The sequence below is a fragment of the Mastigoproctus giganteus genome, chromosome 5 (assembly GCF_048544385.1).
Source record: "Mastigoproctus giganteus isolate SK-2022 chromosome 5, ASM4854438v1, whole genome shotgun sequence".
Classification (NCBI taxonomy): Eukaryota; Metazoa; Arthropoda; class Arachnida; order Uropygi; family Thelyphonidae; genus Mastigoproctus; species Mastigoproctus giganteus.
The window spans coordinates 179,889,035-179,908,525 of NC_143579.1; the positions used below are offsets into that span (position 1 = coordinate 179,889,035).

Consider the following 19,491-nt stretch of genomic DNA (forward strand, 5'->3'; position numbering starts at 1 on the left):
CTAAATCCATCCCTGACTAGTTCTGATTTTTTATAATTTATGATTGTTTATGATTTTTTATACGTAGCGAGTATTACACTTATATATGATATGAAGTAAACGATATTTGTACGAATGGCGAAAGCATTCGGTATTCTGGTCACCCTTCCCTATCTCTTCCATCATGCAGTATGATTGATGTCTTTTGAGGTTATGATGAACACCATGGCGAAATACAAACTTCCTTACATTTCGAGGGTACAGCTCTAAAACGGTGTTCGCAGGCCGGCCGCTAATTAGTACACCGGACCTATTGGTAACTCTCTAGGCGGCTTCGGGATCAGCTAGTGTATAATCTTGCTAACTGTACTCTGCCAGATAGTGACTAGAGGGAGTTCCGAATAGTGTGTATGCGAGGGGCATTGTTGAGGCCAAGTTATGTCAAGGATCTGGGTATATTCTTACCATATGTACGCCATATCCAAAAATTTCATTATACTTCATACAGCATGTGCCCCCCCCACGTTTTCTTACTATTGAATACACCATGAATTGGTGTATTCTAAACCTTCTAAACACTTCCTAGTTCAATTCACAAATATACGTGGTCTCAGTTCTAATCTCAGTGATGTCCATTTCCACTTACAAAACCAAACTCCATGTACTTTTTCTGACAAAATCTCAGTTATTGGTTGATTCAACCACTGCTCATCTCAGTTGCCCAAATTATTAGCTGTATGATTCCTTTCGCCTCAAAGGTGGTACTTGTAAATACAGTATCTCCGTTCCATTATCCCCTGTCAGAGACTTGGTAATTTGGAATCTCCTCTTTTCGATCTTTTCTGGCTTAAAATCTCTCTACCTGATTCTGTAAAATTTATCTGTTGTCTCTACCGTTCTCCCAACTCCACTAATCACTTGGAACTATTTGGCTTCCGCTCTTTGCAACTTGACTTTCTCCAGTCCAACTTTCCTAACTGTGAAGTAATTTTCCTTGGCGATTTTAATTTTCACAACTCCAGCTGGCTTCCATTTTCTAGTCACACAGACCCAGCTGGTCGAGATGCTGAGGCTTTTCCTATTACTAATGACCTCGCACAGATTGTTCATTTATGTACCAGAATACTGGACAATCCTAACCATACAGACAACACGCTTGATCGTTTTCTCACAAACAACACTTCTGAGACGTGAGTGGTCCTTTAGGCACCTCAGATTAAAACTTGGTGATTGTCTCTTCTCCAATGGAGCCTTTATCTCATAGCGATTCCCAACCTCGTGTTGTGTGGCATTACAAGAATGCAAAATGGGTGATGACCTGCGAGATTTATTTTCCTTGGTCGGATTACTGTTTCAAAACTTCTGGTGTCAACGTTTGCTCATATCTTCTCAGTGAAATTATTCTTGTAGGAATGGAATCCTTTATTCCACACTCCACTTTAAAATCTCGTCCTTTATCTAAACCTTGGTTTTCCAATAAATGTGCTAAGGCTGTTCAAGAGAAGAATGTTGCAGTCGTAATTCTTCAGTTTCATTTTCTGCCTAAAACAAAGCTCGCAAAAATTGTAAAGCAGTCATTCATCTGACTAAACTAGATTTTGAACAGGTTAAGAGTAGAAAACTTGCTTCTTGCCCTAATGGTAGCAGAGCATTCTGGTCTCTTGCCAAAGCTATTGGCCGCAACTTTTGCCCTTCTCTGCTCCCACCTCTGTCAAAATCAGATGGTTCTGTTGTCACTTCAGCCAAGAATAAAGCTGACCTGCTAGCCCATTTTCCTTCCAGCTCATCTATTAATGATCTTGGTAAAACACCTCCCATCATTCGGAATACGCTCCATTCAATGCCTTCTGTGGTCTTATGTCAGAAGGATTTTGACGAATTTTGATGCCAAGAAAGCTCCAGGTCGTGATGGTATTTCTCCACTTATTTTCAAAACCTGTGCTCCTGAACTTACTCCTGTTCTTTGCTGCTTTTTTTCTCCTTCTTATTCCAAAGGTGTTTTTCCTTCTCCTTGTAAATTTGCTCATATCCAGCCAGTTCCTAAAAAGGGTGACAAATCCCTCCTATCCAATTATCGTCCCATTGCAATTATTTCTACTCTTTCAAAAGTAATGGAGAAATCAATTAACCGCCATCTCTTAAACTATCTAGAAGCCTTCCGTGTGATCAACTATCGCCAGTATGGATTCCGTCAGTGTCGATCCACTGTTGGTATTCTGGCTTATGTTACCCATTTTTGGACAAATTCATTGCAAAAGTTCAGTGAAACAAGCAGTTGCTCTTGACATCTCAAAGGCTTTCGATCGTGTTTGGCATAAAGGTCTTCCAAACAAACTTCCATCTTATTGTTTGCCAACGGTTTTTTGTAATTGGTTATCCAGTACCGCTCACTGAGGATGATGGTAGATGGCTCTCTGTCTATAACTTCTCCACTAAAGCCGGTGTCCCACAAAGTTCAGTTCTTTCCCCCACTCTTTTCCTCTTGTATTTTAATGACCTTCTTCCATTGACCGGAAATCCTATCCATATATATTCCTTCCTCTGCATCTAAAAAACTTGGTTTTTTCTTTCGCTCTCGGCGTTACTTTTCTTCCAAACAGCTATTTACTGCATACAAATCGCAAATCCGCCCCACCATCGAATATTGTTCCCACATCTGGGGGCAGTGCTCTAAAAACGAATTATTCTCTATGCGACGCCCTCCATGTTCTCCTCCCCCATGCAGATATTTTGTAATTAAATAGATGTCTAATCTTTAGTCTAAGTTTAAAATTGTTTCACCATGAAGATCTTCAACAGTGGAAATCCTTGGTAAAATTCTTTTGATTTTCTACTGGGTTACTAGTTAGATCTCAGTGTTAATTATCTGTTTTCATTGTTGTCAGACCGCACTTGTCACCATGTTGCTGACAGCAGAGAAACAGAGAGCCAGCCAATATAACGTGGCTGACACGCTGAGATCTGGCCCTTGACTTGGGAGGTGCCCAAACGAGTGTGCTTTTGGCCCTAGACCAGGTCCCAAAATTTCCATCGACTCACGATCAATTACCGCAGAGAACAATGACTTTTGTGTTCTTCTCCCCTGCCAAAGACTTTCCACGAACAGATTATATATTTGTTTCTGCAAGTCCTATAGAGAAACTGACTTCACTGTCGTCTTCCGTGGCTGTGAAAACAGCAGAAGAAAGTAACCGCATCTTTCTTTGTCAATTTCTCCAATTGGGTGTTTCCCCGTCACCATATTGTGGGGGACAGCCCAAACCTTTACCAGGACATTGTGCGGCAACCAAAAATTGCACGGACTTGTGTGATGTACCAAAAATCTTCTACCTCTACCAGAATCTACTTACTCAACCCCGCTAATCCGGACACTCCGATTATCCGAACCCCGGAAATTATGGCCACTGCTGAAGTAAACATTGATGAGGAAACGCAGTACTCCACACCTGAAATTATCCCAGCCGTTGACATGCGTGTGACACTGAAGAAATCAGACCCACGCCGGTCTCTAAGACGAGAAACAAGAGAGGGGTCGCTCTCAAGCATGAAAGAGAGTTACGATCGCACAGTGAAAAGGAGCCTCAGGAAAATCTGAGCCAAGTAAATGGAAACGCGGACGACACCCAAAAAAAATCCCCCCCCCGGAACATTAGCTCTGTACTACAACCATAGTTTCCATGATCTTCCTTACCCCAGAAGTCAAACTCACTGGCGTTTAGTTACCTACTTCCTCTTTATCACATTTATGTGTTGGGAAAGCATTAGCACTTGTCCAGTCAGAGGGAATCCATTCGGAGTCCGCTGACGCTCTCATTAACATTCCCAGCTGTTTGATACGCTCATATGCAGCCTTTTTAATTACAACTGAATATATACTATCTTCCCATGTAACCCTGCCCTCCTTTAACCTCAGTATTTATCCTAACAATTGTTTGTCTAAGATTATTATATCAATTATTTTACAGCAGTTTGATTCCTTAGCGTTTCGCGCTTGCTTTCGACTGTAAATATCGATAAAGTGCGTTCAATTCATCTGCCATTTCTGTTAGGCTTTCTATGGATCTTCCATTGCAACCAATTCAAGGAGCTATTGAATTTACTCTCGTATTCGTGTATGAGAACTCCTTATCCCCCTTCTTTGCTCTATTTGCTAACGCTTTTTCATAATAAGCTTTTGTCGTGTTACCCAACCAGTGACATGATTTTGTTGCATATTCGCTTATAATGCTCATGCAAATCGTAATCATGTGATCGTCTGTAACTGTCCCATACTTGTTTCTTTTTCCCAGTCAAACTCTTAACCTCACCTCTCAACCATTTTGGCATCTTACGCTTATGGAATTTGACCACTGGTATAAATACATTTGTCGCCTAGAAGATAAATCCCCGGAACAATATCTGTAGTGTATTTGTATCTGACACCATATAGTAGTCACGTTAGTTAATTTAGTCCAAAAAATATCTCATTCCATTATAGTTCCCTCTCTTGATATTGATTCTCTTGTTTTTCAGTTGACAACGTATGTTTCTTTGCTGCAGAAACGTATGTTTCTACACTAGTGTTCAAAGAAAGTGCATCACCCCTTAAAATTGTAATTGTCGTCCGAATAACGTAAGTATATGGCAATATTTCTTACAGATTGCATCAGATAAGATTGACACGCGTAGGTGATGACGTAATATTGCATCAGCTGTTACATTCAGCTGTTACATTCAGCTATATAAGCACGCTCTGCAAGAGTTGCGGTCATTCCTTGCTTGTGTCAGGATGGCGAGTTACGTGCAGTTTGACGTATGGCGCCTCCGTAGCCAGGTGGGAAGGAGCAGCAGTGCGTAGCACACGCTTCTTGATTAGACCGGGGTTCGAGCCCGTCACCACCAAATACGGAGGATGCGGAAAGGTCAAGGAATGACCATCGCATATTTTCGGAGCAATATGGCCTTAGTTGCTAATGCTCCTAAAAACCAAATAACAACAACAAAGCAGTTTAACGCCGCGAAGAAAGAGTGCTATTGTTGCTTTATGTGAGGAAGGATCTTCTTCTCGTCATATTGCTTATACAGTGTCGTAATCAGTCGATAGTGAGTAGATTTCTTTCGAAACTCAAGAATACTGGTTCTGCTGATAGGAAAAAAAGAACCGGACGCAAACGAGTCTCTACACCAAAACAAGACCGCGTTTTGAAGCGCTTATGTCTTAAAAACCGTAAAAGCTTCTTCGTCTAATCCTAAAAGAGAATGGGAAGAACATTCAGGAGTGGTAGCAAGTGCAGTAACAGTCAGAAGACGTCTCTTCAAAAATGGACTTGTAGCCCATTGTCCTAAGAAGTCCCTCCTCTCACGAAAAATGAAATTGGCCCCATTAATTTGGTTTAAGGAGCATGGAAAATGGACCACCGAGCAGTGGAAGTCAGTTATTTTCTCGGACGAGAAGAAATTCAACTTGCGTGGCTCTGATGGGAGACAAACGATTCGCCGTGGACGTGGTGTGGTGAAGAATACCATCCAGACTGTATGGTGTCTACAGTGAAATTCTTTACCAGCCAAATGTTATGGGGGTGCGTTTCGTATCGCGGAGTAGGTCACCTGCAGTTTATAAAAGGTTCCGTAAATGCCTGGCTATATTGGAAGGCAAATTGCTGCCAACCATTAGAGACCATTTCAACCTGCCAAGTAACTGCATCTTTCCGGACGACTCTGCTGCTTGTCATCAGGCGAAAAGTGTAAGTAGCCACTTGTGTAGTTTAGCTTCATTGGACCGCCGTAGCCGAGTGTCAATCGCGCGGGTACATAAATACACGTGCCTTGAGTTACCGGGGTTCAAGCCCGTGACTGCTAAATACGATGCTGTTTCTTGTGTTCTGTCTATCTTGTGACCTCGTTTGGTCGTCCCGGAGTATAAACAGAAAATTTATTTATTTATTTTTGCATTAGAGCTTCGACAGTAATGTGTTTACATTTGTTACAGGTGAAAAAATGGTTGGAAGAACGGTCCATTGCAACTCTTAGCTGGCCAGGAACGAGCCCAGAACTGAATCCTATAGAGAACTGTTGGTATCATATGGAATCTGCATTTGCCAGAAAGCAACCAAAGCCCTTCGTGAACTTCAGGAAGCCATAATTCGTGTTTGGAACCACGAACTATCAGTTGATTATCTTCAGAAATTGATCTTTTCAAAGCCTCGACGGTGTGCTGCTGTCATCAGGGCCAGCGGCGGTTCAACTAGATATTAGTTTGCACCTGTTGAACTTTTCATTTTGTTTTCCATTTCAAATGATAAACTGAAGCAAATTGAGGGCTTCTGATAACATTTCAGCCATAATTGTCGTGTTTACCAAAACTGTTGTATAAAAGTTGTAAATGCTCATTTGGAATATTTTGAAAGCACCTGTCAAATATTACTTAGCTTTGCCTTCACTATTACTAAATATCTTTTGTTTATATTTCTATTTGTGATGCTAGTCATTAATGTAACATACCACCGCAAAAAAGGGTTAGAAATGTGAAATTCCTAGGTGACGCACTTTCTTTGAACACCAGTGTATGTTATGGTCCTTTGGTCACTACCTGCTATTGATTCTCCCCCTGTCCAGTTGTTGATGCTGTTTACCTCCTTGTTAACAACCAGATCTAGAATGTTAGAGTCCCTTGTACTACTCAATCCATTATGCTGGAATGTGTGGCAGTCATCCAGTTTGTTCAAAAAAAAAAAAAAAACTGTTACCGTGTAGTGCATTTCCGGCCCATATATTCCAGTCTATTGGAGGGAGGTTGAAGTTGCCTATAATGAGACAGTTGGGCTTTCTAGTCCCTTCAATCCGCCTGAAGAGTTTTTTTGTTATTATTCTTAGTCATTGGGCTAGTCACATACGCCAAATCTCAACGTCCATTTTTTGCAAGTAAGTTCACGCCACAGTGACTCAACATCTGATCTAACTCGGAATATTCCTTGATCTTACTCATAATATTCTTGCTACTTTGGGGCAAATTTTGATAAGAATCGTCACTCCCTCACCCCTGCTTATTTCTCCTGAAAACCCAGAATATTCACCAAAATGAAATTCTTGTGCCTCTGAATGGCAGCATGTTCGGTGAGACGAACTACATCAGAAGCAGTTGACTTAGTCTAAAGCTCAAATAAATTTATTTGTTTACTCTTGGAATTTCCATTTAGATAAATTTAGTTTTGTACTTTATGACTTGACTACTCTGATACATCCTATCATTGGCATTTCCAGTGCTGAAAAAAATTGCCTATGAGCATGAATTCATCAAGAGCTGATTCTAAGAAAATAAGGATGACAGCCAGCATGTAGTTCCCTTCCTTTTCTGTAAGCGGTCTTAAAGGTGTATATTTTAACTTCGCCCGCTGTGCCATTTTACAGTGCATCCCTCAGGCTAAAAGGCAAAATTGCAGATTGTACAAACAATCTGCCTTGTAGTCATTATTGATCTTCATGCAGGATGCGATATTGTTTTCATTACTAGTTTGTTGAACTTTGTAATTTTGAGAATTTTGTTGTTTAGATGTATAAGTAAGTTATTGGCACATTCAAAAACTCGCTGGTCAAATTTATACCAAGAGATCGACCAAGTATTATTATTATTATTTATTATTATTTTTTTTTTTTTGCGAAGTGTTGAAGGCATTTTTTTTTTTTTTTTTTTTGCGAAGTGTTGAAGGCATTTTTTTTTTTTTTTTTTGCTTTGCAGAAGAAAAGCGCTGCCGAAATTTATTGTAAAATTCTTGGAATGACCATTAAACGAAGAGTACTTCTATATTAGAAGTATCACTTATAAGTTTATCAAGTGGAAGTCTGCTGTACACCAATGGAAACAGTGAAAGGAGCGAAGGTGGAGTTGCCTTTCTGGTCTATAAAGATATAAAAGCTACATTTTGGAATTCAAAAGTACATCACCAAGAGTATCAAGACTACTACTCAGGATTTCTAAGAGATACAAAAGGTTATAATGATTTATGCACCAACATCGAGCCATGATGATGAAGAAGTTGAAGAAATGTACACCAAAATTGAGAGTCTTCTAGATGAGCAGAAAACCCACTACACTATCATTATGGGGGACTTCAATCCTAAGGTTAGAAAGAGACAAAACAGCGCAGAAACTATAGGAAATTTTGAATTGGCGAAAGAAATGAAAGAGGTGAAAGACTTGTGGAATTTGCAGAATCGCGAGGATTGTTAGTAATGAACACTTTTTTTTCAAGAAAACAGTGAATAGAAAGTGGACATGGAAGAATGGATTAACAACTATGCCCAAATGGATTAACAACTAATGAAATAGACTTCATCCTCACTGACTGAAGATATATCGTGAATGATGTTACCGTCCTGAACAAGGTAAATGTCGGAAGTAATCACAGAATGGTAAGATGCACACTTAATATGTATGTCGAAAAGAAAGGAAAAACTGACTTGAGTAAATAATACGAAGGTCTTTGAGATAAAAGAAGAGGAGAAAAACCAGTCTGTAGTGGAACTTAAGAACACGTTTGAGCTTCTGCGGATTGCTCAGGACCAAGATATCGCTCAGGCGAGGAATATTACAACTTTCTGAGAGTGATAAAGCCCAAGAAACCTATAGGAAAAAAGAAATCCAAAGAAGAAAAATTAGTCAAGAAACACTTGTCATGATGAACCGAAGATGACAAATGAAGAGGAAGATAAACACTGACAAGGAGAAAATTGAGTATATTGAGTTATGCAAAGCTATTAGAAAGAGACTCAGAGAGGACATAAGAAGATTTAACACAAGGAAAGTAGAACAAGCATAAAGGGAAAACAAAGGACTTAAATCAGCAAACACGAGCAGTAATACAGAAAGACAAATGATACTGAAACTGAAGAATAGCGATGGTGTACTTTTAAATAGCAGAGAAGGCATAATTCAAATAGGAGAAGACTACTAAAGAGAATTATACAAGGAGCGAGGGGATGATGCCAGAACTGGGGAAGATGGATCGCAAATTAGTAACACATACGACATACCCGATATCCTTCCCGATGAGGTAAAACATGCGTTGAAGAATCAGAAAGTCCCAGGGGAAGATCAAGTTACTGTAGAGTTGTTAAAATTGGGAGGAAGAGACATGACACAAAACATGGCAAGACTCTTCATAAAGTGCATTAGAAAAGTGTGACGCCTAAGCATTGGAATAATCCAATCATGGTTTTGCTGCATAAGAAAGGAGATAAATCAGAAATTGTCAATTATAGACCAATTAGCTTGTTATCCCACATCTACAAGCTTGTTATCCCACATCTACACGTAATATCACAGCTAATAGAGAAAACAAATTAATATAAAACACCATTATTCCTGGCATTTGTGGATTATGGAAAGGCATTTGACTCCATACAGCATAAGGAAATGCTTCGGGTACTGGAAAGACAAGGCATAGATACCCCATATATTATGATTTTGAAGAAAATATATGAGAATGCTACTTCCTTTATTAGACTAGACAAAGACCGTAGCAAATTTAAAATTGAGAAAGGAGTTCGACAAGGGGACACAATATCTCCGAATTTGTTTACTACTGCCCTTGAGGAAGCTTTCAGAAGATTAGACTGGTCACAGAAAGGAGTCAATTTGAATGGAGAATGCCTATACCATTTACGATTTGCAGATGATCCCAAAGAATTAGAGGAAAATCTTAATCAGTTATGCAGAGTTAGTAAGGAATTTGGACTAAAGATGAATATGGCTAAAACAAAAGTAATGATGAACAAGTATGCCACAGATAGGGATATAATGATTGAAGGAGCAGTAATTGAAAAGTTGGAGTCATATACTTATCTGGGACAAGTCATTAGCTGTAATAATGATAAATGGCTGGAAGTCAAGAGAAGAATAAATTTTGGATGGATAGCATTCAGGAAATATAGTCACATACTGAGGAGCAATATCCCAGTTTGTCTGAAACGTAAAATAATGAACCAATGTTTCATTATTTTATGGCTTATGACTCCACTATGACTTATAGAAGTGAAACTGGGGCACTCACCAAAAGAATGGAAGAGAAGCTGAAAACTACCCAGCGAAGCGAAGAATGGAACGAATTATATTGGGAATCAGACTGTTAGATAAGAAGAGAAACACATGGATTAGGCAGCAAACTCAAGTAAAAGTCATTCTTATCAAAACTAAAGAACTAAAATGGCCTTGGGCAGGACACATAACTCGAAGACAAGATGACAGATGGACTAAGAAAATAACAGAATGGTACCCAGAGGAGCTAGAAGAAAACCTGGAAGACAGCGACGGGGATAGACAGATGAAATTCATGAGTTGTGGGTAGCAAATGGATGGCCATTGCACAAAACAGAAGGAACCGGAAAGTTGCTGGAGAGGCCTTCATCCTGCAGTGGATTGAAAATGGCTGATGATGACTTCTATATTATGCATAGTGTGCTTAGCATATTCAATAAGCATTTATTTAATATTGAGTGTTCTGAAAATTGCATAATAGATGCCATGAGTTACATGCATCAGACGACCAAAGTGCTTAAATTACATTTAAATTTCCCCCTCCTCCCTCCCTTAGTGCTTGCAAAATTTTAACTAATCAGCAATTCAGGGTGAAAAAATGAGATCAGTTAAAGATGAAATATTTGATTTGTATAAAAATTTATAAATACCTCGGAAAAATGGGCTCAGTGCTTCAATTAATTCAAATTCAACTGGATACTTTTAATTGTCATCCTCCTTTGGTAGGAAGTACCAAATACATGTGTAAAAACTCTTGACCGTGATGAGTATTATTGTTCCTAGTACTTGTACTGTACTTAACAGGAATAAAGATAATTTAAAATATCGATATGGAATTTCAAATTGACGTAAACGTATTATTTAGTTAGTTTTCTATGCTTAAAAATTTCATTTTAGAAAAATTGAAAGAGATAATGACGATGGCCTAAGAGATCTTGTTAAGATTGGTGGTCATTGTTATTTTTTCCGAAGTTTACATTTCAAGAGCTGAGTATTGAACAGTTATCTCACTTTTGGTTTGCAATTCCGCCATATAATGGAAATGCTGAAAAAATATTTTCGGGAATTCATTAATCGTAATTCAGGCTTTTTGTGATTAGCCCTACCTAATCTCTGCCATGCCGGTATCCAGTTCACAATTTATATTTGAGAAAAATCTATACTTAATTTAAAAGATTTTGTAGTTTATAATCTACTATCACTCACACACTAAGAACTATTTATATTTTCTCAAAAAATTTATTTTCCTGGCATATATAGTTTTAACCGGCTATATTCATTAAAGTATTTGTTTAGAAAGCTTCCTCGTCATATAATCGTTCATACGGACAAATGGACGAAACAGTCTGGATTTAAAACGTTAATACTATTATGCTACATAAATTTAGAGACTGTATTGATCAAAATATGATTTGAGCTGAAAAGAGATCAGTAAACTATGATTGAGTAAAAGCTTCTAGTACACTTTATTGCAATACTGCTTAATTATTCCTCAGATATATTAATATAATTATTAATAATTACATTAATAATGTAATTATTTTACGTGAACCATATTTGAGCAATCCTTCCCCGATATCGAAATCAGGGCTCTATGTTCACAATATTGTTGTCTTATGATCCTAGCGCGCGAGAGAGAGAGGTGGAAAGTGGAATATTGTAATTCTGTTAAAATTGATCCCCTGGAGTTCATATAGGAAATACAGGATGTCAAAGCTGCAGTAAATTTATCAATTTATCCAACTGTAGACTTCCCGTTGATCATTTCCAGCGATTCTGCCATTTATGATTTAAGAACTTGTTAGATTGAATAAACTTTCTCTCAGTGTCACCAGATTATCTAAATATTGAATTGTCAATATTTGAAGAGACATTTGTCTAGCAACCTATATATGTATTGATAATATGTTATTTTGGACATTTTTGTTATATGTAAATTATATAAAATTGCTTAACTAAAATGTTAGAGAATAAATACCTTTCTAGCAGAATTGCTGCCCTGAGGTGAAAATCCTGTACTAAACTGATAAACAAATAAATATAAATAAAATTTCTCGTTTATAAATATTTCTCATTCATTAAGCTCTCCCTGCCCTTCCCCTTTTTTGTTCATGATTTCAAGCTGTAAAACTCACTTTGTCCCGGTTGTGGCTCTCAGATCTGTTCATCCTTGACAGTGTGGTAGTTCCCCACTTGTCACTTCTGTGGAGACGTGTGGGTTCGAGTTCCGTCGATGGCTGCAGTAATTTCTAAAGGCCTTTTCAATTGAGATTATAATTAACATCTTGGGTAGAGGGTGCATTTTCATTATCAGCTATATGCATTTTCTGTTTGATTTCATCACCCACACATTTGTTAGCCTTTTTTCTATTATAAATAAATTAGATACAGTAATTTTTTCCCCTTAAATTTTGTTTCGGTTAAAAAATTTTAAACATGAGTGAAATTGTAGTCTACCAATAGCTTCTATTCGAAGATTATTCAGCATCGATGCTGTGTTTATTAAAAATGATATGGGAGATATTTATCGAGATTTTTAGGCATCACTTGCAGTGTTTCGGTTTTTACCTCCTTTAATTTTTTTAATTGGTATTGTATTATCGTTATCAAAACATTAAAAAGAAAGACAGGAACATGGTCAACTAAAAATGAAATAATACTACTCACCTGCCATTTGCAGAACAGCCGATAAAATACTGAATGGCCAGGCAGCTTCTTCCCTTGTGACTGAATATGTTTGGAGGAATGCTACGTACATGATGCCGCTCGATCGAAAAAGGCCGAAGAATGCGAAATGTAAGTAGGAACAAGAGAAGACAACGACCCAGCTCCAGCCGCGATCTGGGCCTTCCACAACTTTTGACTGCCGCCGATTCATTTAGTCCGCAACAAGGACAACTAAGGAAGGCACTTGATGAAAACGACACACTCCGTTGTATCGTCGTCTTAGGTTCTTCTCTTCGTAGCCTTTGGGGAAGAGCTAGTTGCACGTGACGGAGTAATTCACCCCTACCGTAACCTTGCCATTAGATCTAGTCCGACCAGTCAGCTGAAATTGAGGGAAGTGTTATTCAGCTGAATAATGACAACGTTACTGTAAGAGAAAAAAAAAATATAAAGAAGCTTCAGTACAAAAGCTATTACTAGTAACGTTTCACTTATTGTACCCTAAATGAATATGAAAGGCTATTGTGTTTAGTCCACACGAAATCAAGTTTCCTCGAAACGCTTCAGGTATCGTGTTTTGATGTTTTGGTATTTATACAAGGATGTAGGTGTGACGTTACTTATGAATAACACGAGGTTGATATGAAAGCTATCCTGTAAATTAATGTATTAGTGATGGAGGCTGAGGTGTTGATCAGAGGTCGTACGGTAAATAAAGGTCATGCGGAACCAGTCATATATCACATTTGTGCTGGTGTTCTGTATGGTTACTAAGTGCATCACGTGACAAAAGAATCATGGCATGAAAAACATATTACAATATAACAGGAACTGCAATGTCAGGAATGTTTCTGCGCTATTTGCGTTTTTAAAACAATATACAGGAAAGTCAGCAAAAGTAAGGAGTGTACAGCAACAACGAAGACGTGCATGTGCCTGCGCTTTGCAAGCAGTGAGGAATTATGCTGTTTCTATTTGGTTTTTTTGAATAAAAGTTCAAAAAATTTGCTTTGTAACTTGTATCCATGACTTGTTTTGGATTGGCCTCTACACAATTTAAGTATCTGACGAATATTTTATGCAGAGAATGAGTATCTCATAAAGTGTCCAGAATTTGGTTAGTTCTTACTATAAACAGATTCATGTATCTGTGCGAATGCCCAATTTTTATTTCTTAGTGTGGAATCCATGAATCATGAGTGTATTATTATTATTTTTTTTTTCTGAAGATAACGTCTATAGCAATTTTTTTTGTTTATATCTGTTTTTTAGGAGAATGTTCAGATCAGTAATGCTTTTGAAAAAAAGATATCGAGTTTATGTTAGTGTTTGAGAAATAGAAATAATTCCGAATAATTTTGAGTTGATTCTACAACGCATTTTTTGTCTTTGTATTGTTGGCTATCATTAATTACACTTCAAAAACAGGTACGCCAACTTAACAATATGTTAGAGCAGCATTACCCAAACTTTTTTAGTCAGGGAACACTTTTCATCTCAAAATATGTTGATGGAACACTTACAAAACAAGTTTAGTGGAGGGCCCAAGAACTGTTTGTAATATTTTATTACATACGATGCACTGTGTACCAGGAGCATCTTTATTTCCAACACATGTAAAGCTGAAATTCAAATAACTGTCATCATACTTTCGTTTTGGTCTTTTATGAATTGGTTCCTGTTTTTTTCACTTCGGATTTTTGGAGAACAAAAGGCTGCGATTGTTCATCCTCACTTTGAAGTGTGACAATATTGTGTTCCTTTTCATCGACCACAGTTGCAATACTAGAAGTACTTGCTTCTCGTTTTAAAGTTCCTTTTTTCAACCACAAATCCATGGTCACATATTTTAATAATAATATTTCGAAATACTAATAATTTTCAAAAACAATTTATACCAGGAAGTGAGTTTAGTTATGATATCGGTTCGTTTCCCTCTCCTTCAACCCGTGTACTCCAGGCCAAATCACATACAAATGGCATATTTGATCACTACATTGCTACTTTTTAGTAGATGTCAGCGCATACTTCTCTGTGCAAAAGCCTGCCAAAATAAAGTGTTCCGCGGTCTATTTGATTATTAGTCAATATTAATAACCGAAAAAAAAATAATTTTAATAATTATAATGATACAAAAGTGATGTCCGCCAAATATGCAAAAAATTTATTCATTTTATTATTTATTTATTTTTAATTATTAATTACGATTTTTGGCTGAACACTTGTTCACATCTCACGGAACACTAGTTCCGCGGAATTCTATGTTAACTGCATTCTCTACTGTGTTTGAGAAGGCAGTTAATATAGAGTTCCTCCTTGCTATCAAGTAGAATTATCCTTGCACATTTCTCCGAAGTGTTCAAATTTTTGTGCAGTCATGATGCGTCCACTACCAGTGTTCGGTGTAGTGTTTGTGTGTGTGAGCGCGGGCGGAATTCGGTTTATTGAAATAAACATAGCAACACTCCATGGATACCAGATTACAACCTGATGAAATCACAAGCAGACTAGCCGGCTTTTTTAAATTCATCAAGCCATTGACGAAAGTGAAAGATAATATTTTTTCTTTTTGCCATTTGCTTTTGATATTTCTTACCATGTTAAAAACTAACCACGAATGGGGTTTTTTAAGCTGAGTGACCACCACCCAATTGCTTGTAATTCTCTTGGTTTGGCTGTGTCTCAGGTATTGGCCGCAGATTTAAAGCCGAAATTGCCACTAGATGTGCAACTGCCACCAGTGGTGCGCTTCACCTTGATTAAAACCTGTTATATGGGAAATCTTGCACCAAATATTAATATTTTTCTGTTGAGTCGTGCCAATTTTCGATGTGCTTCCTGAAAAGAATTCCAACTCTCTTATGCCAACCAGCCTGTGTCTAAATGGAGGGTCTGGTTTTCAACTGTGGGAGAAAATAATAAAACATTGAAGCAACGAAAGGTGGCTTATTTATTGTCTCGTACTTTTTAAAAAGAATGCAAAGTATGAGACAATAAATAAGCCACCTTTCGTTGCTTTAATGTTTCAATCCAATCAAGAATTATTCTAAAAGGCATGTAGAAATATCCCTGGTGGTGTTAGTCCAGTCCTTTAAGGGTATATTCATCGACAGCTGTTGTCGCTGTCCGATGCGCCTTTCCGAATGATTCTTGATTGGATTGAAATTATCGAACGAAGTGAACCAAAGAAAAAGTAGCATAGTGACATTGTTGATCTGGAACAATCCATTGGTGACAGTCCATTACTGTTTTGGTGAAACGTCAACAATATAGGAAGAACCTAGTCTAAAATAATAATTACACCCGAAAGCTGATAGTTTCGATTGTTTTTTTTTTTTTTTTTTTTTTTTTTTGTGTTATGTAAGCTAAAAATATGAGGCGTCGGGATATTATATTTGTAAATTGCGTGTGTTCTTTGCTGTTTTGTTAAATGAAACATGTCTAGAGAAAAAAAACCACACAACTCTCTCCGGATAACTCGGTCACGCTTTGGAAAAAGCTTATAAAAGTTAACTCTTTTTTTCGAGAGGAGTAGAACCCAAGCCTTTTTTCACACAGTGTGGAAAAACAGCGTTTGTAACCTCTCTGTTAGCATTAAGGACTTGTAGTTGACGGAGCCACGAAAATATTGCCCACTCCAGAAAATCAGCACCCTTCACATATACAGAGGTCACTATCTATCCAACACTGGATAGATCGATTCCTGTGGATTCATCCACCCCTCGATGTGTCCATCAGTGGAAAGAGTTTCTTATATTACACATTTCCACTGTTATCATTCCCTATTCCCGTTCACAAAGCCACTTAAACCAGTACAGTTGTGTCCGTTTATTACGAGCTTGAATGAAGTTGATGAAAAATTCCTTTTTATCCACAAATCAAATTCAATATAAAAGTAATTTCAGTAAAATGGATGAAATTGAGTACATTATTATTAGTATTAGTGTTAGCAATGGCCACTGGTGCAAGGAAGCCTATGGTTTATGCTGCACCAGCTAAAAAATAAAATAAAAAATAAAATAATAATAAGAAGAAGAAAAATAAAATTAAAAATAAATAAATAATTAATAAGAGAAAAGGAAATAGACAACCTATGCGTATCCTTCCTCCCATAGGTAATTATCCAGCTGACCTTTGAATTTCACGAAACTATCAGCCTCTACCACCCATGTTGGTAAGTTATTCCAGTAATTTATAACTCGCTGGCTAAAATTAAACTTCCTGAAATTCAGTCTAAATATGCTCCCCCCCGTAACTTGAAATTATGGCACGTAGTTCTATAATCATTTATAACCGTAAAAATTTCGTCCTCATTCATTTTACTTGCTTCCCAGAGCCTTCAACATCTAAATCAAGTCTCCTGTAAGGTGCCTAGTTTTCCAAGCTCTGCAACTCACATATTCCAACTCTTTTCTAATATGAACGCCATTTTGCCGATCTCACAAGGCGAGTTACCGTCTTTGGACCCTTTCAAGCAGTAAAATATCTTTCTTGCGGTGCGATCTACATACTTGAATACAGTATTCCAACTGTGGTCTAACAATAGACTTATATAAAGGGATTATGACGTCCTTATCTCTACTAGCAATAGTTCGATAAATCATCGATAGGTCACAATGGACCTTCCTTGTAACCAGTCTGCAATGCTCTGAGAACTTCATGTCTGACCGTATCGTAACACCCAAGTCCCTTTCCTCCACTACCTGCTTTAGTTCAACTCCACCAAGTGTATAAGTTATTTTGTGTTACTGTTTACCAGGTGTAATACCTTACACTTTGCTGTATTAAAGCATAGCTCCCATTTTTCTGACCATCTCTGAAGTCTATCTAGGTCACTCTGAAGACGCTCTGCTTGGTGGTGATCATTAAATACTCTATCAATCTTTACATCATCTGCAAATTTAGACATCACGCCCTCTATTCCTTCATCAATGTCATTTATGAAAATCAAAAACAACAGTGATCCTAAATACTGATGCTTGGGAAACCCCACTTCTTACATCAACCCAATGTGAGGAATAGACATTTATCATATCTAAGGATTTTCCTTGAGATTCCCACTTCACTCTTAGAACCGCCCTTATTATTATTATTATTTTTTTTTTTTAAATGAAAACTCCAAACACGAAAGGTAATAGAAGCTATAGTACTTAGTACCGTACTTGGGTTGGAGGTTGAGAAGACGAAAGAAGATATTTATTGACGTTAGACTTGAACTTCTATAGACTGTAATTTTCAGTAAATGCGTACGAAGGAAGGTTCCCACCGCCCCAGATGTGGGAACAATATTCCATGGTAGGGCGGATTTGCGATTTTTACAGAGTGAACAGCTGTTTGGAAGAAAAGTAACGCCGAGAGCGAAAGACAAAACCAAGTTATTTAGATGCAGAGGAAGCAATATTTGTAATGTGCTTGTGCCAAGAGAGATTAGAAGTCAGGACAATCCCCAAAAGAGATATATCATTTTTCCTAGAAATTGGAGTGTCACCAAAGATAAGCATAGGAGCAGAAGAATCCTTTTTTGCGAGATATAAGACAAGACTGAGTTTTGGAAGGATTGAAATCAACTAAATTGTCTTTGCCCCACTGGAGATTGGCATTTAAGGAATTGGTAGCGGATATTCGAGAAGTTGAAGTTGATTGAGCAGTGGAATGCAACGTGCTATCATCGGCAAAACTATGGATAGGATTTCCCATCAATGGAAGAAGGTCATTAATATACAAGAGGAAAAAGTGGGGGAAAGAACTGAACCTTGGGGGACACCAGCATTAGTGGAAAAGTTAGAAGATAGAGAGCCATCTACCATCATCCTCAGTGAGCGATCAGAGAGAAAACTGGATAACCAATTGCAAAAAACAGTTGGCAAACCATAAGATGGAAGCTTGTTTAGGAGACCTTTATGCCAAACACGATCGAAAGCCTTTGAGATGTCAAGAGTAACTGCTTGTGTTTCCCCGAACGTTTCCATTGAATTTGCCATTAATGGGAAACATAAGACAGTATGTTTTACGAATCTGAAGATTCGTAAGCCAGAAGATTTACGAATCTGAAGATTTGTAAATCTTCAGACTGCAACATTCTTCTCTTGAACAGTCTTAGCACATTTATTGCAAAACCAAGGTTTAGATAAAGGACGAGATTTTAAAGTGGAGTGTGGAATAAAGGATTCCATTCCTACAAGAATAATTTCACTGACACGATCTGAGCAAACGTTGACATCAGAAGTTTTGAAACAGTAATCCGACCAAGGAAAAGAAGAAAAGAAATCTCGCAGGTCATCCCATTTTGCATTCTTGTAATGCCAAACAATACGAGGTTGAGAATAGCCATGAGATAAAGGCTCCACTGGACAAGAGACAATCACCATGTTGTGATCTGAGGTGCCTAAAGGACCACTCACTTCGACCATGTACTTAGAAGGGTTGTTTGTGAGAAAAAGATCAAGCGTGTTGGCTGCATGGTTAGGATGGTCCGGTATTCTTGTAAGTAAATGAACAATCTGTGCAAGGTCATTAGTAATTGCAAAAGCCTCAGCATCCCGACCAGCTGGATCGGCATGACTAGAAAACGGAAGCCTGCTCAAGTTATGAACGGAAAATTACCTCATTGTTAGGAAAGTTGGACTGGAGAAAGTCTAGTTGCAAAGAGAGAAAGTCAAAGAGCTTCAAGTGATTAGTGGAGTTGAGAGAACGGTGGAGACAACAGATGAATTTTTCAGAATGAGATAGAGAGATTTTAAGCCAGAGAAGATCGAAATGAGGATATTCCAAATTACCAAGTGTCTTACAGGGAATATCGGATCGGACATATGCACAAGTACCACCTTTGAGGC

The 19,491-nt window shown here is 37.9% G+C and overlaps 1 protein-coding gene across 2 annotated transcripts in view; it reads right to left on the reverse strand.

Moving 5' to 3' along the window:
• Positions 1-19,491, reverse strand: part of LOC150085884 (monocarboxylate transporter 13-like) — a 179,516-nt gene that overhangs the window by 109,311 nt on the left and 50,714 nt on the right. The window contains exon 2 of one of the 2 annotated variants that reach the window (XM_090374281.1): positions 12,659-13,040. In XM_090374281.1, the coding sequence (XP_090230407.1) occupies positions 12,659-12,869 (211 nt within the window). In that variant the 5' untranslated portion in view covers positions 12,870-13,040. Of the gene's footprint in view, positions 1-12,658; positions 13,084-19,491 lie in introns of those variants that run through there. The other variant, XM_090374282.1, reaches the window with a different exon arrangement.